Source organism: Dermacentor albipictus, chromosome 1 (assembly GCF_038994185.2).
Source record: "Dermacentor albipictus isolate Rhodes 1998 colony chromosome 1, USDA_Dalb.pri_finalv2, whole genome shotgun sequence".
Taxonomy (NCBI): Eukaryota; Metazoa; Arthropoda; class Arachnida; order Ixodida; family Ixodidae; genus Dermacentor; species Dermacentor albipictus.
In genome coordinates, this window is record NC_091821.1 from 8,150,303 (window position 1) to 8,175,493 (window position 25,191).

The 25,191-nt window shown below is 42.9% G+C and overlaps 2 protein-coding genes across 2 annotated transcripts in view; one reads left to right on the forward strand and one right to left on the reverse strand.

Annotated features, from left to right (window-relative positions):
- Positions 1–25,191, forward strand: part of LOC135897353 (nose resistant to fluoxetine protein 6-like) — a 76,809-nt gene that overhangs the window by 16,110 nt on the left and 35,508 nt on the right. Inside the window, exons 4-5 of the mRNA XM_070531975.1 lie at positions 270–381; positions 11,168–11,252. Coding sequence (XP_070388076.1) covers positions 270–381; positions 11,168–11,252 — 197 coding nt within the window. The remainder of the gene's footprint in view (positions 1–269; positions 382–11,167; positions 11,253–25,191) is intronic.
- Positions 14,380–25,175, reverse strand: LOC139054637 (uncharacterized). Its single transcript, XM_070531967.1, has 2 exons — positions 24,789–25,175; positions 14,380–14,511 (listed from the first exon to the last, which is right to left on the reverse strand). Exons 1-2 carry the CDS (start codon positions 25,085–25,087, stop codon positions 14,445–14,447), a joined length of 366 nt encoding a protein of 121 aa, XP_070388068.1. The 5' UTR covers positions 25,088–25,175; the 3' UTR covers positions 14,380–14,444.

The window sequence follows — 25,191 nt, forward strand, 5'->3', positions numbered from 1 at the left end:
GTACTTTTTATTAAATAAAGTTCACCGGTGACCGAACGTCACTGCGCAGTTATATGTTGCGTATGTGTCCAAGTTTCATGCAGAAACGGCATGAAACTTGCAAATACAAGCAAAATTCTGAAAGAAATTGTAGAAGCCTACGTGCTTTACGGAAAAGCGACCGAATTTGCCAGCGAAACGAAAGAATTTGCAAACTCGCATAACCACTTTATGTGCTTTGAATTATGTTTGGCTGCTCTGCAACAAAATCTACCTCGTTTTCCTTGCAGCTAGCCCAGTTCAAAGATTACTTCACGGACGAGAAACTGTCCAGTGTTCGTATTGGTATATGTGTGCTCAACACTTGCAACGAGACAGAACTTCAAGCGCTCGTCGACACAGGTAAATACGAAAAAACCGCGCTGCAACATGCGGAAACCATTTGCTTCTAGTAAAACATAGCAGCTTCCCTCTCTATATTCCCAAAGAAAAGTGATTCCGCAGAACCATTGTGTCAGTGGCCAAATCAAACGTGCCAAGATCGAGCTGCGCTGGTAGCGTTGCTCAAGCGATGTGGGATGCCACCTATAGCAGAATTGTCGGCACAGAAAACAACAGCATGAATGGAAGGCTGGTGGCGACTCCACCATGAAAAACCTAGAGATCTCGGTGACAGATCAGCTAATGGCAGTGACTAAACGAGGCTAGTTGATAACATTGAATATTTGAGAAAAAAATTACAATTTATCAGAAAGTAAATCATGCCTTGGATAGCGTTCTCTCATGCGCCACCTGCGTATCAAAGCATCTTGCATGCAGTATACATTGCCTTCGTCCTCGCTGAAGAGATGTCTCGCACTACGCGTCAGCTTGACTTGATGCTTGCACTTAGGCGCAGCTTGCGAGTGGTGTCGTTCATACACGTTAAAAAAATTCCATGACATTAAAGGTGTGACTTTTGTAGTGGACAAACATGAACATTGCATGAGGTTACGCGTTGCGTGGGAGGAAAGTAAACATAATTGTTCGCATCACCATTCATTGTTAATAACTTATTTACTCGCTTCACTGAAGCTTCATTTCACGTGCATTGGAACGTACGCATGGGATCTGCATAACTATTCATCGATGCCCCGCGAAGAAAGGACATCAGTCCGTGAAAAGAACGCACATTCTGACATGCCATGCAGTCAACACATTGCGGCTGTGGTTAGGCGCTTCATCGTTTTTACAGTAAAAGTGTCTTGTTCTGTCGAAACGTTGAAGAAGCTATGAAAGAGGAATCTTCTTCACGCCCTTAAGGTTCTTATGGGCTTTTTTGAGTATGAAGGGCCAACATTCTTTTTATAGCCTTTTTGTTCATCCTCTTCTTTTTTTTTACATTCTCTTTCTTCTAGCACTTCGCTGACTACGTTAAAACGTGCTGTTACAGTGCATCATCTTACGTTTACAACACTTATAAATTCTGAAGCAACTTCTTTATCAACCTATAAAGGAGAGCCGCAGTAGCGCGTCTCCGTTCTCCTTCTTTGCGCCGGATAAGAGCAAAAGGGAAGGCAGGGGAAATGAAAGGACTGTAAAACGTGACTATGCTTCAACCAAGGCTGCGATATAGAGCCTGTATACCATTGTGCTTCAAGCTTTAAAAAAAGATGTGCAATGTAATGCGGAGCAACCTAAGTACATATCATTCGCAGATAAGTGGAACAGGTGCCATTATTTTTTTTGTTCATCACATTCAATTATTTATTTCTATAAGTTATCTATACTCGCTAATTACTCTTCTAAGTGCCAAGTTGTCACATAAGAAGTAATAGAAAATAATAACAAACGTTGAATCCGGATCATTTCAGAGGCACAATTTGCGTCCTTATTTTTTTCTGACTGGAAAACTCCCAAAACAGGAAAGACACAACGCGACTACGCACCCATTCGCTTTATAATTCACCGCATGAAAACACATTGGACCAAACGTACCGCCGCACAAAACGCAAACGCATTTTGCAAAGTCACAGGTGCGCACGAATGGCCCCTCCATATACTTATACATGCAGAAAAACTCCCGTGTTATGTTACACACAAGGTAGATGCCGTCCTACAGAAAAGCTTCGACACTATTGTACGTTCTCGCGACGCCAGTACATGGTGCCCAAAACTATATGCTTCGAAATTTGATTGGAGTGCAGGCTGTGGTAAAAACTAAATATTGACGTTCTCGTCTGTTGAATATGGCAAAGAGAAATGTATTTAGTTTTCATCATCATTATCATCATCATTTATTAACCCTTATAGGCCCCTTTCGGGGTAATAAATAACGGGGCAGAAGAAACAGAAATGCAATCGAGATACATTCAATACAAGTCGATATAAATAATGTATGTTTGAAAGCCGGAATCAAGATTTAGGTGAATGTCTGTGGATTCAATCTAATCTCGTGAACGTATCGTCATGCGTACGCAGCGCTTTTTCGTAACCAATACGAAGAATATGCTAAATATACTAAATTACTACAGGGAACTAAAATAATGTAGATATACTAAACTAATATACTAAACTATAATATTGTTGCCGTACAACACTATACTATATGCTATACAAAGTGGAGTGGGGGAAGCTGGACAGTCAAGGGGAAATATCACAGAGCGATACAACCTACTCGGGAGGCACCTTCATTTCATTTTTAATTTTGTTTCATTATTTCCTTATGCAATCAAGATGAACTTGAGACTAAAGGCTAAAAGCCTCACATAGGTCAAACACCCTTGTAAACAGTTCATACAGCACTCAGATATACACAAAAATATTGCCAGTAATAGAAACGGTACGAAACAGTTTAACGGTTTCCATAGCACCTTATCTCGCGTGCAAACAAAAATGTGTATATACAATGTGGCATAGACAACCTGGCGCAACTGAAAATTGTTAATCTCGCGCAACAGAAAACGGGAGTCACTCAGCAAATGAAAAATATAATAAGACAGAACGAAAAATATATATATAGAGAGACTACTGAATACAATACACAAGAATCACCTAGCTTAAATACGCGTTTTAGCTTAATTACCCGTTCGTTTCGGCTGAGAAAATTCGGTTGTGGCGGCAGACAATACGCCACGCAATGCACTGATACATTGATTTGATAAAAAAAATATTGACTTAGTAACTAACTCAGGCGACGCGGTTGCAAGTACGCTCAAGACAACCGGCGAAGAGCGCCGTATGGTTGAGGTACTCTTCTGATAATGCATCACATTTCTATACTTGCAATCTTTGCGTACTCCTGTAACGGTTTTTTCCCTGTTTTCTCCGTTTTACACTCCTTTGCTTCGTTAATGTTTCGTTATATTGTTATAGACTTGTTCTGACAGTTTTCTCTTTCTTTTCGTAGCCCAGGTTTTGGGATAGACGGTCATGTATCTGTGACCAAACATTTCACCGCAGCAAGGTAATAAAGAATTAGTTTTAAAAGGTTGGGCTGACAGTCGATGCTCTTGAAGTTGATGTTGCATTTTTGTACTTGGGTTCCTTTACGCCGTTTTCGACCGTTAAAACTGTTGGAAACAGATAGAAAATTCAAATTCAAACTCAAATTCAAATTCAAATTCCTTATTTCTGCCTTGTACAAATACAGACAGTGGAGGCGCAGAAAAATCTGTCAGAAACAGCTTGACAAAGCCGCAGCCCCCTTTCGCTTGGCAGTGGCTTCACAGCAAGGCTTTTAAAACAAAGGTATTTGCAGCCTAAAAACACTTATACATAATGAACAAATACAAAAGAAAACATACCAAGGCGAGAAAAATACTTAGTCACGCGTGTGCGCTCTTGATGAGGGAATTAGGTTCCGGAAAAACCGCAAAAATACGCAAGATGCAGAGGTTCAGTCACGCGATTCGCAAATGATCGCTGCGGCTATTTGGTATCCGTGCGAGAAGGACATTCGTGACTGGCCATTTAAGAGGCATGTTGGCTGGTCTGTCACGCTCAAGCGTTAGCCACATTTTCCCACAATGTTCTGTTGGCATCGATGTGCTGATCAAATCGGCTTTGCGCGTGGCACGCAGTTTCACGTTCGGGCTCGTAAAACAAATCTGACTTGCTTACCAGTCGCCCTCTTTTGTATGAACGGCCCAGCGAACTCAAAAAGCAGCAGGGCGGAAACTTATCTACAATATTGGCATTGTAGACATAATTGGCTAAGTATCTCTTCTTTTTATTCTGGAAGTGTACAGTGCTCAGCGGTTGAAACGCGATACTCGGACCACATGGTGGTCGGTACGTTTTGCGGTATCGGTGAGCGCTGGATGATAGCTGGCACGCTGGGGTGCCAAATTCAGTCACAATGCGTCACAGAGGCCCCCCGCTTCTACTGTATATGTAGGGTGTTTTTTTTTTGTTGTTGTTAGCTGCACAAAATTTCTAAACAGTCTAAAAATTGCCTTTGGCAGTAAGCACAATTATAACACCGCACGGGCTGCTGAAAAGGTGGTATCGGCTCTTGGCGTGGTCTGGCCGCGACCGCAGTATAAGTGAGCGTAGCGGCCACAAGTGGCTGCTCGGGAGCAACCTGCAGTGAGTTGGGGACTTCCCCTTGAATGACGTTGCGCAGAGTGGATGGCAAAGGAATGGCAGGCACCTGCGTGAAAGGATTCCAGGGACAGCTGTCACGCTACTTCTTCGCGGACGAAGGCCTTGATCTGCGTGATCAGTGACGCTTTGTCGGAACGACGATCCATTTCGTCAGACAATTTGAAAATTAAAATCTCGAAACTGGTGCAGTCCTGAGAATTCGTTCCATGTGGATACGCCTTGCGAACTCGCCGTCTATAATTCGTAGAGGGAAATATGCGCCGTAAAGTAAATAATCTAAAAGGTAAATTCTGATTTCTCGTAGCACTAATGGCCGCCTCACTGAGTGATTTAAATAAAGGGTTAGAATTGCGCTATCTGCTACAGACAATCTTTTTAAAGATTTGGTGCAGCTAAAAAAACGTATATAATGCATTAGATCGGTGTGACAATCGCCGACCACGTGCACGAAAAGCGCCGGCTGCTATGCTCTCCAAATTCCGTGCTGAGATCGATGAACAGTGTACATGTGTGCACCTGAGATTTAACAGTGTACACAATACATAAAATAATCTCTTTTGTAGAACGTGCACATTTACTTTATGCAGAAAAGCACGAAACATTTATGAGGTCACTGACAGGCCCCAGTTTACAACAGTATAAAGTATGAGCTAAGAGAAAAGGAAGCCGAACGCATGTGCGATTCTTCTCTCAAGAGACTAATGAGGCTAAAACAACCATTAATTTCTTTGCGGACCGTGAGCTTCAGCTGACACAGTAGCACCTCACTAGACAATATTCCTGACATTTGAACTTTACCCAGACCCGAAGATACACCGCACAATATTATCTGTTCATCACCGGCAGACATAATCTACTCATGCACAGAGGTGAATCGTTCATCTTCCTAAATTATTCCCTGCAAGGCTAAATATTGCTTTGCAAGCTTGACCTTTAGTCACACTGCAGCAGGCTTTATCACCGGCTATGGCGCAGTTGCCACTTTGCTTTCAAAATTGAATATTGCCTAGAACGACAGAAAGCTGAGGTAGTTGGTAAGGATTCATTATGCAAAAAAGAAGTGAGGCGTGCAGACAGGACACAAGAGTAGAGAAGTGGACAACACGGCGTTCGTGTTGTCCACTTCTCTACTCTTGTGTCCTGTCTGCACGCCTCACTTCTTTTTTTTTTCATAATGAATATCGCTATCGTAAAATAGCGTTATTGCTTACGAAGACACTGCACCAATGTGTATTAAGTGATTGCAATGACAGCAGGAAAAAATATTCTCTAAGTATATGTGCGGCGACACGACAGACATATGATAAAATATGCGCGGCTTAGCATACAAAATTAATAAAAAAATTCACAATCAAAAGCATCGTAGAGCATGATATATCATTAAGTTGCAGGCGAGCCTTCAAAGCACTCGAAGGGACAGGCAAACAATTTTCATGGTACCACTTTATTTATTTATTTATTTCCAATACTGTGAGCCCTGCCGGGCTGTTACAGGGTGGGAATACAGAGCACAAAGTTCACGCAAAGAACGCAGTCAAGTTTTCTTCAAAAGAGTCAACCATATGATTGCTCGAAAACACACAAGGGGCCCTATAACGTAAAACTATTCCAATATGTTTCTATTCCAATTTCCTGACGTCAAATTTGCGTATCCACCGACGCAAGCACCGGGCGGTCACCCACAGGGTTGTCTGAACAGACCAACCAAACGCTCTCCTCGTTCATAGGAGGTCACTTTTGTTTGCTTGAAAAACGAATGAAACTGCCTACACTGAGCGGCTTGTCGTATCTAATTGGCTGACAAGAGGCGAGGAGAACGCTCAAATGGAGGGGGATTCACTGGGGCAGAGCCAGAGCACTGAAAATCGATAACCGGATGAAGAGGGTGGTGCCGGCGTCTGCGATTGGTCGGCTTTCCCTTACTTAGCTTGTGGTGGCTGCTCGAAAATCGCGGCGGCATGCAACGGAAGCTTAAGAATGACGCTAAAACTGAACCTCAGCAAAGAGGAGTTGGCAGAATGAGGTAGTAAACGTGCCGAAAGTGCTCGAAAACGTTACACGGCCACGCAAGAAGTTTTATTATACGCAAATACACCCATGCTCTCCGGCAGGTGCGAGTAGCCAGCGTCTCAGCGATCGGCGGCAGCCATCTTTTATTCCTTTCGGAACGGGGCAGCCTGCGGCTATTCCGAAAAAAATTCAGTTTGATTCGGCATTTAATGCATCTTTATCGCGTTCACGTCACTTTGACGCGGTGAAATTGTGCGGTTTTGTGACGTCGCGTGACAGGCAGGTGAAGTGGGTGCAGCGCGAAAACTTTTTACCAATAGCCGAGGGCTAATGGCGAAAAGGCATCGAATCAGAAATAACTGTTTTTGCTTTTTCCGTCAAATCACGCATAATCAGTGTGTACACATCATATCAGATGGGGAGGTATCACGGTTTTCGTGACGTTGCGTGACAGACAGGTGAAGGGGGGGTCGAAAAAAGTTTTTGACCAATCGTGGAGGGTTGATAGCAGAATTGGAATAGAAAAGTTTAGAATAGTTTTACGTTATAGCACCCAAGAATTCAAGCTATTCCACTCAACAATTGTCTTGACAATGAAAGAGTGCTTAAAGACACCAACTCTTGGCACATAAGCCATTATAGCGTACTTGTGGTTAGTTCGTGGTGAAACCCTTCCAGGAGGCTTCAAATACAAACTGGAATTTAGGTTCAGCTTATTGCTATAGAGTTGATATAAAAACTTAAGGCGTGTGATTTTCCTGAGCACAGCCAACGTAGTGAGACCAACCCTGACGAGCATGGAGGTTACCGAGTGAGTTTTGACGTAATCAGAAAAAATAAACCTAACCGCCATTCGCTGAATGCGCTCTAATTTGTTCTAACAATGGTAGTGTATGCCTTAAGTTTAATATCTGGTGCAGCATCTCTCAATTTACGCCGTCACAAACCAAGCTTGCGCTGGGCTGATCCACATATGTTTTCGACGTGTTCATTCCAGTTGAAGTTACTAGTGATTGTTACACCAAGATATTTCAGCTTTGTGGAATGCTTATATACATTATTATTTACAGCGTACGAAAACATCAATAAAGTTTTCTTATTCGTAACTGTCATGCAAACAGACTTATCAAAATTGATTTGCATCTGCCATTTTTCACACCAGTTATAATTTCGACATAAAGCATTATTTAGTCGTTCTTGATCAGAAACACTCTTAACGCGGCAAAACAAGAGGCAGTCATCGGCGAACAACCGCACTTCAATCATAGGATGTTAATCAGTTGCGATATCATTAGTACACAGTAGGAATAAAATTGGAGCTAAGACCGACCCCTGAGGTACACCTGATGACACAGGAAGGAAAGAGGAGCACTCGCCGTCTATTTCAACAAACTGTTGTCTGTTGTGTAAGTCAGCCTGAATCCACTTATTAATTTTTGAATTTACATTATACCCATAAAGCTTTTCAATTAGCTTGCTATGGCTAACCCTATGAAGTGCCTTTGATATATCCAGAGCGATAACATTAACTTGTTCGCGGCACTTAAGGGCTTCTGCAAAACTGTCTATTGTTTCAACTAATTGCATGACAGTTGACAGACACCTTCGAGAATCATGATGTTTGTTGTAAAAAATGTTATTGTTTTAACATATTCTACTAACTGTTTACTAATAATATGCTCCAAGATTTCGCAAGCCGTACAAGTTATGGATATCGGATGCTAGTTCCCAATGTCTAGCCTGTCTACAGCCTTATAAACAGGCACAATCCTCGCTAATAGCCATTGACTTAGGAATGCACCATTTATTGATGACAGAGAAAAGATTTTAACCAAGAAGCATGCAATCCATTCCCAGTATCGCTTTAAATACTCATTCGGTATTTTGTCAGGACCAGGACACTTTTTTACGTCCAATTTTAGCAACATATCGACTATACCTTCTTTAGAGATAGTCCTCGCATTCTAAATCTATTGCAGCACTCTCATTTATTCGGCTGAATACGGAACCAAAAAAAGTCTTGAATTCTTGGGCAATAATTTGGTGACTGTTGCACGCGGTATCATTTACAACTATTCCATCGATTGTAGGCTTTGATTGGGCAACGTATCGCCAAAATTTTTGAGGTGATGTTTTACGGTAATTAGTGTTGCAGCGAAAAAACACGTTTTAGACGCTCTTAATTTCTTGCAAACTTGAGTGCTAAGGGCCGATATTTTCTCGGGATTTTTCGGTTTTTGTTGCCGCGCACGACGTAGCTGACGCTTTAAATGTATTAACTCACGAGAAACCTATGGATTGCTTTTATGTAAACACTTAGCTCTTTTTGGCACAAACACAGATAATGACCTGTTCACCACCTATACCTCCATAATTCGTCTACATCATTTTCTTTCGGCATACCGTCTAAAGCCAATTCTAAATTATCTAAGACGGCTGTATCATCGGCTCGGTTAAAATTATAGACATGTGCTATCCGGTTTTTATTTAAACATTTTATATTTTTTTTAGAGTGGCTATGACCATTTTATGGTCCAAGATTCCTTCCCCCACTTCAATATTATATTCAAAGGTACTCTCTGATAAGAATAAGAGGTCTAACATGACGCTGGGATTTCCTTGAATTCGTGTAGGTTTCTCGACCACTTGAACTAAGCTATGTTTCACCATGATTTCCAGCATAAGTTCCGCATGTGGCCTCTCAAGTGTCCCAAGGATTCTTGCATCCCAATGTACTCCCGGCAAATTGAAATCACCCAACAAAATAATTTTACTTCGATCTGTAGTTATTGTTGTTAAATGCTGATCAATGTTCTCAAAGAACTCGATAAGGCTTCCCGGGGGTCTATAAATTACACCGATCACCAACGCAAAATGGTGCAAAAACAGCTTACACCACAGGCTTTCATGTGCATAAATTGACAGCAGAACTTCATATCCAAGTGATTTTTTAACTAACAGTGCAACGCCTCCGCCTCTCGACGCCCTATCTGTCCGCAGCACGTTATATGCACCGTGAAAAACTTCATCGTCCGCGATACCCTCATGCAGCTACGTTTCAGTTATTGCTAATATATGTGGATCATGTAATAGCGACACGCATTCAAGTTCGTCAACCTTTTTCACAATGTTGCAAGCATTTCCGTTTATCAGCCTGAGCTCATGCTCCTTTCCTTGTCATTCTTGGCCACGGGGGCATTACTGCGCATCCTCACCCTACAGTTAGACTGGGCGTCCAATGTATAGGAAATGTCGTTAATGAAAAGCTTGTCATGAACAAGCCTTACCTTAGATACTTCATTTTTGTCAGGTTTAGCCGATTGCCAGATCAACTTTCTTTCTTGAAGCGTTTCATACGAGTAGTCGTCAGCTATACTTATCTTCGTGCCTTTCAGTTTCTTGCAGTTTTTGAAGAAAGCTATTTTTTTTCATTGTAGTCGTACAAGCGTAAAATAACGGGTCCATCATGGTCATCTCCTCTTTTACCAAGTCTGTGAATTCTTTCGACAGACGTCGGTTGGACACCAAGCAGTGTGAAAAATATGTTCCTGATGACCCTATCTTCCAAGTCTTCTCGCGTCTCGTTAACACTTTCCTTTGCACCAAACACAATCAGATTGTTACGCCGCTTTTTTTTTTTCTGCAACGTAAAGCTTACCGGTCAGTGTGTTAGATACTATACTGGTAACGCGGTAAACATCGTGGAACCTTTCTAATCAAACCAAAATAGATCCGCACTTGCGATTGTGTCTCTAGAGTGGGCTCTGGAGCGACATAGGGCAGAAATTCGGGAACCATCGCTGCGCAACCTGCGCATGCATTATGCAGGCTTCTCCACACAGCGACCTCGTCCGTCTCAAATAGACTACAATGCGCAGTATATAGCCCAGACTCTATGCTAGCTACGTGCAGCTCATGTCTGACCTCAGGCGTACTGTGGCTTTTGTCGTTGGTTTAAAGCAGGAGAAGCGCAGGCATGCGCTATTCAGGGTGTCCCTTCAATGCACTGGTGCAACCATGCTAGAACAGGCAACGCTGAGTAGAGGCAATATATTCGCGATGCAACCATGGCGGTCCAGCAAAAGTACCGCAAGAAAAACGGAATGTAAGCCTACCCCTCCCCCCTCCCCCCCCCCAAACTTTAATTCTAAATCAACGAAAAAAAGAACTCTATGAACTGGTAATACATTACCGGTATATAAGACGGGGTACGAGTATTTGCCCCGGTTTTCTGAAGAAAAAAAACTTCGACATATACTTCGGTTCTTACAATATAGTGTGATTGACATTGGCTGCGAAACAAAAGTCGCCTGTGCGTTCTGTCGTCGAACGAAATTGTGATCAACCTGAGCAAGTGGACGTTAAATTTCTCGTCCATGAGAACATTGAAACGACGCGCATCTACTGTTGCAGCGCATACCGCCTGTTATTGCAGATCGCCGTTGGTGCTGTCAAACATATACTTCTTTTTTTACTCTCAATTCACAGTGCAGAGCAATGTAATCTCCCCTCTCTTACTTTCCGAAACAAACATTCGTCATGTACATCTGTTTCTTTTTCTTGCATGTATGTCATCACGCGGATTTCTCAGTGAAGCCTGCGGGTATGAAGGTCGAGGTCAACAACTGCGTCACCAGTATACCGGTACCGTTGAGCAACGGACAAAAAGGAATTATGTAAGTTTCAAGGCACCAAATTCTTTCCGTTCTTTTTTGGTGGTAAGGGCAGGCATGGATTGCTTGAAGAGGATTGCTTGTCAAGGAAGGGGCTTTCTGTGGATAGCGCACTATAGTCCCTATACACTAAATATTTTCAGAAGAGGGTATCACTTGCTCAACAGCGTATATACATTTTATTAATTACCTTAGCGCGAATGCTACAACGCGCTTATTTCCGTGGTGATGCAGAATTATAGTCCATCACCGCTAAGACGATGCCTATTTTTAGAATAGGGCAACATACCTGCCTTAACTGCGGTAGACTGAATTGGTGTTCATTGTGTTCCACGTCATTCTGTGCTGTGATAGCTCGCAGTGATCGTAACCGGCTGTGATTGTATGTCTCTCTCTCTCTCATCATTCAATTTCGCTTTCGACCTCCCCTTTCCTTACTCTTCAGTCTAGAGTAGCAATTAAACCGAACTTTATATTCTGCTTAGCATCCATGGCCTTATCCTTCCTTTGGTATATATATATATATATATATATATATATATATATATATATATATATATATATATATATATATATATATATATATATATATATATATATATATATATATATATATATATATATATATATATATATATATATATAAGTCCTTCAGTCTCTAGCAAAAGCATCAAATTCCGGCTGAAGACGAGTACCTTGCCGTTACAAATATAATTTCCCCACAAACGGTCCATGCCCACGCTGGGTCAGGACCCTTTCCAAAATTGTTATGGAAGGTCTATAGACAGTCTATAGACATTTGCTTGCGAAGTCTATAGACTGTCTATAGACTTTCTTTAAACTAGCTATAGACTTATGACCATACACTCTTTAGCTTAGTCTATAAAAAGTCTGGGTATATAGACTTTCTATAGATTAATGAAAACACGTTTGCACACAAATGTCTGCAGAATGTATATAGAGAAAAGTGTATAGGCTTATATAGTTCTACTTTTGTAGACTGAAGTCTATAGAATGTCTATAGATAATTGTCTATAGACTGTCTATAGACATTTCTTTAGACTGCTGTATAGACAGTCTATAGACTTATGGCCATACACTTTTTATAGACGTCTATAAAATGTCTGAGTCTATGGACACGCTATAGACTGTCTATAGATTAATGAAAATTTACGTTTGTCGACAAATGTCTGCAGAAGGTCTGTAGACAAAAGTGTGCAGGGTTATACAGTTCTACTTTTGATGACTGAAATCTATGGAATGTCTACAGACAAATATCTACATATAGTCGAAAGACATTTGCTTATAGACATTTTATAGACGTCAGTCTACAAAAATAGAAATCTATACAGCAGTTCTACTTTTGTAGACTGAAATCTATAAAACTTTTATACGCTATCTAAAGAAATTTGTCTAAAGACATTCCATAGACTTCAGTATACAAAAATAGAACTGTATAGAGCAGTTCTACTTTTGTAGATTGAAATCTGTAAAATGTCTATAAGCAAATGTCTATAGACTATCTATAGACATTTTTATATAGACATTCTATAGGCTTCAGTCTACAAAAGTAGAACTGTATATTCCCATACACTTTTTTCTAGACATTCTGCAGACATTTGTATACAAACATGAATTTTCATTAATGTATAGAGAGTTTATAGAGTGTCTATAGACTCACACATTATTTAGACTAGTCTACAAAAAGCGTAAGGTCATAAATCCATAAACTTTCTGTAGACAATTCCTGCAGATCAGTCTATACTTAATCCATACACTTTAGCCTTACACTATTTGACGATTATTTCAATGCAGGGTGTCCGAGATAACATAAAATCAGTAAAGCTGTTCAACAAAGGATAATGTAAAAAAGAGGGTGCAGTAGGATCCGAATTTAAGACTTATGGTGTTCAGCCATCAGAGATCTGACCTGTAGGTCTTTTTATAACAGTATATCTTGCACCGAGTTCTTTTTAAATCTTGTATTTTCATTGCCCAGGTTGGCTAAAATAGCCGGGATCAACACTCTATATACTAGCTATATAAACCATACATTTTGCCGAATACGCTTCGATTATCTATAAGCACTCGCTGCTGGAGTTGTTAATGAGCAGTCTATTGGAAATAGCTATAAATATGTACTGCATCCAGCATGCATATGGGATCATACCCAGGGAACTGCACATAGAAAATCATGCATGTGAATGGAAGCAGTCGAAAAATCTAAAATGAATGTAGCTGTGAATCTTTATGCATGACTGCATTAGTATTTGTGCACGAGCACATTTAAGAAATATTACACTTGTAAGAATGGGCTGGGGTGCGTTTGGTAGGCATTCTCAGATCATGAACAGCAGGTTGCCATTATCCCTCAAGAGAAAAGTGTATAATAGCTGTGTCTTACCAGTGCTCACCTACGGGGCAGAAACCTGGAGGCTTAGGAAAAGGGTTCTACTCAAATTGAGGACGACGCAACGAGCTATGGAAAGAAGAATGATAGGTGTAACGTTAAGGGATAAGAAAAGAGCAGATTGGGTGAGGGAACAAACGCGAGTTAATGACATCTTAGTTGAAATCAAGAAGAAGAAATGGGCATGGGCAGGACATGTAATGAGGAGGGAAGATAACCGATGGTCATTAAGGGTTACGGACTGGATTCCGAAGGAAGGGAAGCGCAGCAGGGGGCGGCAGAAAGTTAGGTGGGCGGATGAGATTAAGAAGTTTGCAGGGACGGCATGGCCACAATTAGTACATGACCGGGGTTGTTGGAGAAATATGGGAGAGGCCTTTGCCCTGCAGTGGGCGTAACCAGGCTGATGATGATGATGACACTTGTATGCAATGCATCCGCATGAACGCAATCTGCTAGCTATCTGCTATCTACAAGTTCGTTTACATTTCTGTCTACATATGGCGGCAAAAAATGTTTGAAGGTATATTATGTATGTTCAGGTGTTGCTTCTCATCTGCACCTATGCATTAATGTCGATAGCTTAATAATGCTCCTGAACCAGCTGCACTCTTATATTTTCCATAAACAGAAAAAAATTGAAGAATTCCACCAGTGCTGAAACATGCAATGCAAAAAAAAGAAAACAAATGCACCAGCATTGATATAACTCTTTTTATTGCGTGATATAATAATTTTCTTAAAATGCAGGTCTTACGCTGTGATCGAATGAGACTATTTACAGACTACTTCCCCTTGGCAAGCAAGACCACCAGGCCGGCCTTGACCTTCGTGTTGTATGTTCCAAAGATGCTGCAAATAAGTAGACGCAACCATTTGAGACGAAAATAACAATTGTGTATTCTGTGTATGTTCATTAAGCAGCTTCATATATTTACTCAAACCATTTAAGCAATACTCAATGCGGTTTAAGTATGAGTAATGGCTGCTTGTGAATGCAAATCAGTACTTTTATGCAATGTTTTATTTTATGTCATGATGAACAATTAAGCAGTCCCAACTGCTGCGGATGCTACAGCAACAGTATGCCGCTTTTAAGACAAGTTCATGCATGACACATCATTGTCATTATTCTAAATGATCTCTATATCAATTGCTGAACCAAGGTTACCGAGTTGGACTGTCTGTGCATTTTTCGGCTGGTAATTAAATATGCCCGCGCAGAGGGATATGTTCAGAGGAGAGACTAGAGTATTCACAGTACAATGCCAAATTTTGTAATTTATTTTACTTATTACACATTTAAATGTCTTTCTCATACTTTTAAATGAATGGGTCATTGGCCATAACTAACTGGATTCATTGTATTGATATGGTCACTTAGTTTGTTACAGATAATGAGGCCTGCGCATGCTACCAGGTTTGCAAGTTAGGTATACCACATGAGCACCCGAAATACCACGCGAGCACTTTGCGTCATGCCACGACAGATATGCCCCTCCTAGGAAACAAAACTGAAACTATAGTTCGAATGAATGCTATCACATTAAATTATTTAAAGTGCTCTCAAAGATGAAAAATTGAAGTAGTGTTTTGAGGTTCAGGACTTTTAGTTCACGCGAAAAAACAAAACAAATTAAGTAAGAAATGCCATGTCAGTATGCTTGACTTTCATTTTTTTTCTCAAAATGGGAAGTTTGCCTCAACTTTTTATGCGGTGAAACGTTTTAAAAATAAATTTAACAGAAAGATTCTCTGGAAACATTGTATGACATAACAAGACAGCATACCTATGTTGTCATATTAAAATTCCCGATCTTTTTCCAATCCTTCCCTGGCTTTTCTCACGAAAAAAATTCTCTGGCAATCTATGACGCCCGCAGCTTAAGTGCAATAAAAAATATTGTGGTTTAACGTTTTCCAAGTACTGCCAGTCCATAATATTTATATAAAACGAATAACACGTCAGTCACTTGACATGCAGTATTAAATTGAACTGAATTGAATCCCTTGTTTAAAAACGCTGACAAGGGCTTGGGCAAGCTTGTAATTGATGGCCACAGGAGCACAACACGGAAGACAAGGACACAGAGACACACACGTAAAGCAAATGCAACAATGTGAGGAAAAACTATTCAATGAGTTATTTTTACGATTCAATAGTCGTTTTCTATATAATTTGCTCTCATCACTTATGTCTGTAGTTAACTTGGTTTACCTCTGATTAAAGACTGCATGTCAATATGAATCAGTACCATTATGATGTTTCGTTATGTTATAGTATGATGAGTGGTTAGACAACCGTAATGGTCGCCGGTGCCAGCAACGGTACGTTTCGTTTCACGACAGGTTCATGTGACACACAGTGTACTTATAAAAATAAAGGAAATGCGAGAATCCCAAACGATTCCAAGAATAATAGTAGCTGAAACAAAGATACCCGGCTGGACTGTGCAGATTTTTCGGCTGTTAATGCAGTATGCCCGTGACGAACGAACATGCTCAGCATAGTGACTGCAGTTTTGAACCGTCACGTTAAGAATTGCAATTGATTTCCGCTCCGAACAGCCTCCAATGTCTCTTTTCTTATACAATGAGATAAATACATATGCCACACTTTCAGTATAATGTACATGAATGGGGGCGTATTGATAAGGTTACTTATCAGCTAAAACATTTTACGATCTCTTAGGTGTCTTGATAAGGGTAGAACAAGTGCAGTGTGCACTAAATTATTTGAATAATATGTGCGTTATCTACTAAGAAAAGACCACCAAATGGATAATCCGGCTCTTTCTTTTTTTGTACAACGCATGTAGTATACAGTCTGTCCAAGACGGCGTCACTAAATGCAACAGTAATGAAAACCGGAACACTTATTACGCACGACAAAGGGCTCCATACCATGCACGATTGGCACAATGTGAATCGGCTCCAGCAGCTGCCTAGTGATTACCAGCACGTAAACTGTATAACGTCGAAGCATCGAAAGGCACTTAACACTATTCAAATAGCCCTAAAGATAACATCTGCTGCTAAACTGTTCATAAAAGAGACAAAAAAAGTCTTCCAACTGTCGCCAAAGGCAACTTCAGTTTAAAACTTGTAAAGGTGCTTCCCCAAGCGACTCATTGTTCTCTATTTTTTTGGCTAAGTCGCGAAGCTGCGAGTGAGTGAGCTTATCGCAGGTTTCGTGCTTCAAAAGCTTTTGTAGTTGCATATATTTAGATTGAATGAATCTAGATATTTCTTCAAGTCTGAGGTTTTGCTTGCGGTAACTTCCCAAAACTATTTAGATTGGTTGCCAGGAACCTTAAAAATGCTGCTACCTTTAAACTATATGAACACGGCAGCGCACACACTGCTGATGCATGCCCTGGGAACACGGCCTTTCATCCGAGTACGCTAGCATTTGTTCAAGTATACGTCTCTGTGTGAAGATTCTTCGTGCTAACACAATTTCGAGATATATACGTAAAGCGTGTCACAGCAATTTCATCACACATGCGGTGCAGCATTCATCGCGGCCAGATCGAGCGCCATGAAATGTGATTTACAACACTGGCTGCTCAACACACACAATCCGTTTAGTGGCAGCTCAATATCAAGTTAAATCATGGTGTACTTTCTTTTTCACGCACATCAACTATGACGGTAAAATCAAGAAGCGTGAGTGATCGCTTACCGTAAAACATTCTGTATAGTAGAAGCGAGAACAAGAGCACCTTATCAAACCATCAAAACGACAAACTGATACTATAGCCGGTTCGCGCTACGAAATGCGCTTACCTAATCATGAGCTATTGACGGAAAACATCTTTGCTAAAAAAACCGTTCAGTGTAGTTGACGTGTGATGCCACGAAGAAGATACCCATACACAGACACCAACGTGCAGGCAGGCACCGCACACCGCTACAAGCGTTTACGTGCCTGGCGCACTCGTTGAGAATTCAAATTGACGCGGACAGATGGCGCTACGTTATTGCGCAGGCGCAGGAGCTCCGGGCGCCGCGGGCGTGCACGCTCCGAGGAGTCTGAGCGCCTTTTCCTTTTTCTCTTTCTCTCTCTCTCTCTCTCTGCGCGCCATGCGCGCGGACCGGGTCGCGTTTCTTTTCCATTTTTTCATTTTCATTTTCATGGATGAAGGAAATGCGCTGGCAAGTTGTATTAGAAACGGTGTGGGCTATCGTATGAAACTGGACCGCACACATGGATGAATGCCCTGTTTGTAAAAGCCGTTACAGGGCCCTTCAGGCGCTTGCATTATCGCCAGTGACGATGAGTCAGACAGTGCATTTGTAGCACATCTTCCAGCGTACCGCCAATTGTGATACCCGCACGTATGTTAGTGCAAATTTTCCGTTTTGATGATAGGTCAAAGCGATCAGTAAAGCAATGACGTACTCATATGCTTGGCCGCGCAGGCATACCGCCTGCGAAATACTGGGTGGGGTCAGAGAATTTGACATATTTTAAGTCAATGAGAAACTTTGATAAATTTATAGTGCAGAATATCAGTCAACGAAAAACCGCCTGATGTTAGTGAAGCAGCCGACATATGAAGACAATGTGAAAAATATCTGAGAATCCGACGGCACACAACACGCACACCACATGCGCGACATCGGTTCATCGCATACTCACAATATCTGCCTGTCAGCTACAAACATTACGAGTCTCTGTGCTGTTAGCTTGATACCTGTATGGAATTCACTTGTAGATAAAGTTGGCGTTCATACTATCTATTATCGCGATTGGATCGGGGTTTTGATTTCTTTATTCTAATGCCGCAAAAAGTCATGCTATGACAACTGTGAAGACTGTCTTGGGATTGCCGAGAGCGACTACGTAGATCATATCATGCGGTCAGCAATTGTGGAGGTATACACTATGTGTATACTAAAGTCTACAAATAGGCTCTACAGCAATCTCAGCAGTATACCACTTCAGTGGCTTATATCAAACGCAGCTCCGTATTATCCACCGGTACCTGCGCTTGGTTACAGCGTGCAGCCCAGATGAGCGAGTTTTGTCTATTGTAAATCTATAGACGGCATGTAAACCTGAAGCCATAAGAATTTTACAGTATCGGCTGTTTTCTACTTCATCTCACGCCTTACCACAATTGGTATACGGGCTGTTCGCACAAGTTAACATGATCTTTGATGACGCCCAGCCTAAGGGCTTCACCGACGATGATATAGGAAACCGTGGAAAATAATTCGAATTGCGAAGTATACGGGGTGTTTCACTTAATTTGAGCAAAACTTTAAAAGATGCAAATGCTACATAGCTGGGGAGAACCAAGGTAATGTTGTTTGCCGTCGCTTGGAGATACTCAGATTATTTTTTGCTTTCCCACTAACTATATAATTAGTGTTAATTAATTTCTCAATTATTATAATTAGGTGAAAATTCTTAGTGATAAAATTGTAGAGCAACATGAGAAACTCCCGATACAGCTTGCTGTTGCTCAACACGTGCTCCATAGAAGTGTTTTCCCGAGCGTGGAGAAGTCCACGATTACACGCAATGTGCATCGAGCGGCCGGTCGCGCAGCAACATATATATATATATATATATATATATATATATATATATATATATATATATATATATATATATATATATATATATATATATATATATATATATATATATATATATATATATATATATATACATATATATATATATATATATAATGTCTTTGTGTGTGTACGCGAATGTGTGCGTGTTTGTGAAGAACTACGTGGGCTAGGAATAGACTAGGAATATGCACCTTATCGACTATCGTCTATAGACAGTTTAAATATCAAGAATCCACAACAATAAATAGAGTACATCGACTTTTCTCTGTAGGTAGTCTATTGAGGGGAAGTAGACAAAAAAGAAACAAACACCTTATTGACTTTTTTCTATAGAACCTCTATAGACTGCGAGTGCACAAAAAGAAATAGAAACCTGATCGACTTTCGTCTATAGAGAGTCTATAGACAAATAATAGGCAAAAATAAATAGAGACTATCGACTTTCGTCTATATGTGTCTATAGAGGGGAAGTAGACAAAAAAGAAACAAACACCATATCGACTTTTTTCTATAGACCGTCTATAGATTGGGAATAGAGAAAAAGCAATAGAAACTTTATCGACTTTCGACTATAGAGGGTCTATAGGCTTTGTATCAACAAAAGTGCAAGTATACAGAAAGGAAAGGTGGGAGGAGGAGAAAAGAGATAAGGAGAAGGCAGGGAGGTTAACCAGAATAACGTCCGGTTTGCTACCCTACACCGGGGGAATGGGAAAGGGGATAACAAAGATAACAGGGAAAGAGAGGAGGGAAGGAACGAAGGAAATTGCGGTGAGTTCGCTGACGTGTGTGGGCTTACAGAAATTTCATTAATAGTCACAGATGGTCGCACAAGCCCGTCGTCCTTAAGTAGCACAAAAGTGCCTTCACCGCTTTATGGGCCGACGGGCGATGGGGGCGCTGTTCCAACAGCACCTGCACAGAAAGCGGCCGATTGTCCAGTTTTTGAAAGGCTTTGGCAAGTTCTTGTCTCTCAGGGGTGTATCGTGGACAGTGGCACAGCAGGTGGTCGATGTTTTCTTCGGTGCCACAGACCTCGCATGCTGCGCTGTCACTCATTCCAATTAATGCAGAGTATGCCTTTGTGAAGGCAACTCCTAGCCAAAGGCGACAGAGAAGCGTAGCTTCACGTCGAGGAAGTCTGAGTGGAGGTCGGAGCTGCAGGGAGGGGTTTAGTCGATGCAGTCGTGTAAGTCGCAAGTTTGGCGAATTCCACTCGGTCAGTGTGAGACTGCGTGCCAGGTGTCGAAGCTGCATTGCGGCGTCTGTCCTCGAAAGCGGAATTGGAACGCTGTGCTCGTCATGATGTGCTGTGCGAGCAGCGTTATCGGCGCAATCATTGCCACTGATTCCACAATGGCCAGGTACCCATTGAAAAACGACCTCGTGACCTTTTTGTTGGACATGATGGTAAAGTTTCGCGATGTCATATGTCAATTGGTCATGGCATCCGTGTCGGAGAACTGACTGCGTGCACTGTAATGCCGGTTTTGAATCACAGAACACAGCCCATTTTCTAGCTCTTTCACATTCGATGAATTCCAGTGCTCGACGCAGGGCCGTTAGTTCTGCCGCCGTTGAGGTCGTGACATGCGATGTCTTGAAGCGTAGTGTCATTCCTCGCGTTGGTATAACCACGGCACCACCAGAACTGCACGACGTAGTCGATCCATCGGTATAGATGTGCACATGGTTCCTGTACTTTTCATGCAAAAGAAGTAAGCTCAGCTGTTTTAGAGCAGGGGCCGGTAGATCTGTCTTCTTCTGTACTCCTGGAATCATTAGATGTACTTGTGGACGGCTCAAACACCACGCAGGAAACGCTGGCTTGGCCGCAGGTGCGTACCCTGAGGTAAACGACGCACGATGTGCACTGACAATGCCGCTAAATGTCGAGCAGGGCCTTGCAGCAGTGAGGCTTGCCAAGTGGTGGGAAGGGGTCCTAGCACAATGCCTGAGATACATACGCAGTGTCTCAACGGTAATGTGCGTCGTGATTGGGTAATCCTGCGCAAGGGCAATGGTTTCAGCCGTTGATGCACTGCGTGGTAAGCCAAGACATATCTTAAGGGCCTGGGCTTGAATACTCTGAATCATACGCAGGTTAGTCTTGCAGGTGTTGGATATTGCAGGCAGGCTGTATCGCAGGAATCCAACGAACAACGCCATGTACAGCTGTAACATAGCGTGTACAGATACTCCCCAACTTTTTCCTGCAAGGAACCTGAACAGGTGACAGATAGCAGTCAGCCGCTTTTTCACGTAATTCACGTGCGGAGTCCAAGATAGGTCTCTGTCAATTACGACTCCCAAGAACCTGTGACTTCTGCTGTATGGTATAATTTGCCCGTCAATAGATAAGCCGTAAGCAGACATTCGCTTCCTCGTGAATGCCACCATTGCGCACTTCCCACATGAAATTTCAAGTCCTTGTTCACGAAGGTAGCAAGATGTCATTGTGGCAGCCTTCTGAAGTCGAGCGCGAAGCTGAAGTCGTGTCACACCTGATGCCCAAATGCAGATGTCGTCCGCATAGATGGAAAGTCGTACGGTGCTTGGTAGGTTGTCAACTAATCCACAGAGGGTAAGGTTGAAAAGAGTCGGGCTAAGCACTCCGCCTTGAGGGACTCCTCGGCTACCGTAATGCTCGGATGTCGGGCCATTTTCTGTGTCGACATAGAATTGTCTTCTCTGTAAGTAGCTGCACACCCACATATACATCTTACCACCAAGTCCGACGGCTTCTAACGTGCTAAGGATGGCTTCATGGGTGACATTATCATATGCCCCTTTAACATCTAGAAACAAAGCAGCAGATAGTCGCTTACAGGCCTTTTGGTGTTGCACAAACGTTATCAAGTCAACAACGTTGTCTGTTGACGAACGGCCACGTCTGAATCCAGCCATTGCATCTGGGTAGATTTCATAGTACTCTAAGTACCATTCCAGACGTGTTAAAATCATTCTTTCCATTGTTTTTCCGACACAGCTGGCAAGTGCTATCGGACGGTATGAGGAAATGTCCAAAGGCGACTTGCCAGCTTTCAGAAGTGGAATGAGGCGAGTTGACTTCCATTCCTGCGGAACCGTACCCGTCTGCCAGGAGTCGTTGTACAGGAGCAAGAGTGCCTTCCGAGCTTGGTCTCCTAGCTTACACAGGGCACGGTATGTAATGCCGTCAGGTCCTGGCGCTGAAGAACGCCTGCACAAAGCCAGCGCAGCTTCTAGCTCTTCCATAGAAAAAGGGCATTCCATGCGGGGATCGCGTGAGAACGGTGGGTGGTCGAGCGTTCCCGTACCCGTTCCATCGGAATTTGCTTCGCCAGCAATCTTTCTGCAGAAAGATTCAGCGACGTCAATATCTCTACATTGTAGATGGAGTGCTAGAGATTTAAACGGGTGGCGCTGACCAAAGGTTGTGCGAAGGCCACGAACAGTCCTCCATATAAGCGACAAAGGTTTTCGCGGATCCAGGGACTCGCAAAAGGATACCCATTGCCGTGAAGCCAGCTTGTTCATGCGACGCTGTATTTTCTTTTGTGTTCGTCTAGCCAATCTCAAATCATAATTGGACTTCGTGCGTCTATATCTTCGCTCCGCGCGACGGCGAATTGCTCGAAGTTTCGCTAGTTCGATGTCGAAATCGGTGCGGGAAGAACTCTTCGAAAGCAAATGCGTGGTTGTTTGTATGGCATCCTTTATCGCGCCCTGTAGGTTATACGAGGTGCCGTCACGACAACAGTCTTCCATTATTATTTTGTATGTAGGCCAATCGGTGCACTGGATGGTTCCGGAGGACTTGGAGCTAGTGAAACCTTCAATCTTCAAATAGGTTGGGATGTGGTCACTACCCCGCGTTTCTAAATCCGAAAACCAGTGCACTTTTCTCGTAAGCGAACGTGAAACGAAGGTAAGGTCCAAACAGCTACTATACGCTGATCCACGCAGATAAGTAGGGCTTCCATCGTTTGATAGGCAAAGTTCGAGGTCATTGGCAAAGGACACCAACGTTCTGCCTCTAGAGTTCACTTTGGAGCTTCCCCATAGGTAATGGTGGGCGTTAAAGTCACCAGTGAGCACCCACGGCTGTGGAGTCGATGTCAAAATTCCCCGTAAGCGCTCACAATCTAGACGGCTTGTTGGAGATAAATAAGCTCCAAGAATTGTGAACGTGAGCTTTTTCTTCTTCACTGTTAAGCAAACGTATTGATTTGCTTCGTCAGGAGGCACTAGGTGATGTACATAAGTCAAGTCACGGCGTATAAACACAACGACCTTGCTGCACTCTCCGTGGGTAGAGGACATAAAGCACTCATACCCGGACAGTCTGATGGGAGCTGACAGGTGGGGCTCGCAAATCACGATAATGGGGAATTGGTGCGTAAATACAAACTGTCTGAAGTCGGACATGCGTGACCTAAGCCCTCTGGCGTTCCACTGAAATACAGATGCATTCTTGACCTCCTCTTGAAACGACGGTGATTCTCGGGCCGTGGTTTTACCCTAGAGCCGCAAGCACGGGACTCAAGGTGTCCAGCACCTGCAGTGCGTTCTGTGCCGACGGGGTTTTCATGTTGCGTAGTAGAATGCGCATGGCGTCCATAAGTGACTTTAGCATCACTACGACTTGGCGATCCTCAGGCGTCGTCGCATCCTCGGTTCGTGAGGTCATTGAGGGCGGCGCACTTTGATGTGACTCCGATGCAGGTTGTGCTCGTGGAAGTGTAGGCCACTCTTCAGGAGGTGAGAGTGTTGCCCCAGTCTTCGTTTTAGCACTGTCGGTCTTTGTGGAAGTTGGCGTTGATACGATAGCCGCTGTGCCGGAAGAGTGCGTATATCTCTCAGTAGACGTACCTCTTCGTGCTGCTCCACGGTGCCGATGTCGTCGTCGCCTGAGAGTAGCGGCAGCCTCTCTGTGTGTTGAATGGTCCCGTACCATACGTTTGAGTACTGCTCGCTCGTTCCTCACCCGCGGGCAATCATTGGATGAGGCCTCATGGGTACCATGGCAGTTAGGGCACTTCAACACAGTTGCGCGGCAGGCATCTGCTGAATGAGATTCGGCGCACCGTGGGCACACGAGGTTATTCCTACAGACACCTTTTACGTGTCCCATCTTGCAGCATTTGTAGCATTGCAGGGGCTTCGGTACGTATGGGCGGACTGGATGGCGGACGTGGCCGACTTTGACGTGTGAGGGAAGGCTGTCTCCCTCAAACCACAGCTTCAGGCAACGTGTGTTGCCAAGTCGTGTGATGTGCGTGATAAGAGTGCCTTCTGTACTTGGCTTTATTAATATATGTAAGTCGTCGGTTGGTATAGAAATATCGACATCATAAATGACGCCGACAGTGCCATTGCAGCCTGTAGGTACCATGGATCGCACTTGTACTTTGTCGATCTCCGTTACGTGCCGTAGGCTTTGCAGCGCACTACGGTGTAGCACATCGACTGCTAGGATATTCTTCCGTGCATTTATTCTCACGTCCTTTATCTAGTTTGGCGCGATTCCCTCAAGAAACGCAGAAAGGACTTGCCTGTTTAGAAGTCGAAGATTGGACACTGGGTCCACAGGCATGAAGAGCATGGCGTGCGGCCAGCGCTGAGGTGTTGTCTTCACGGTGGAGACACTTGGTGACGATGACCTCCGTAGCAGTCTTCTTTTTGTAGTTCGGCTCATGACAAGTGTGAAATCATCGTCCGACGAGTCGACGCTGTCCGAGTACAACTCGGTTGCCTCGCTGTCCGTGTCACTTGACGCATTTCCACGTTTCCTGGACGCGACACCACGTGATGGCTTGACTCCAGGAAGGTCTTCGAGGGCTTCTTCATCCATTGCCGCAACAAGGGAGCGGCAGCTCCCAGAGTTTCGAAAGAAACAAAGCGAGACAAAGGTACAAGCGTTCTATGATAGAAACACTTCGTCGTCGTCGTCAAAGG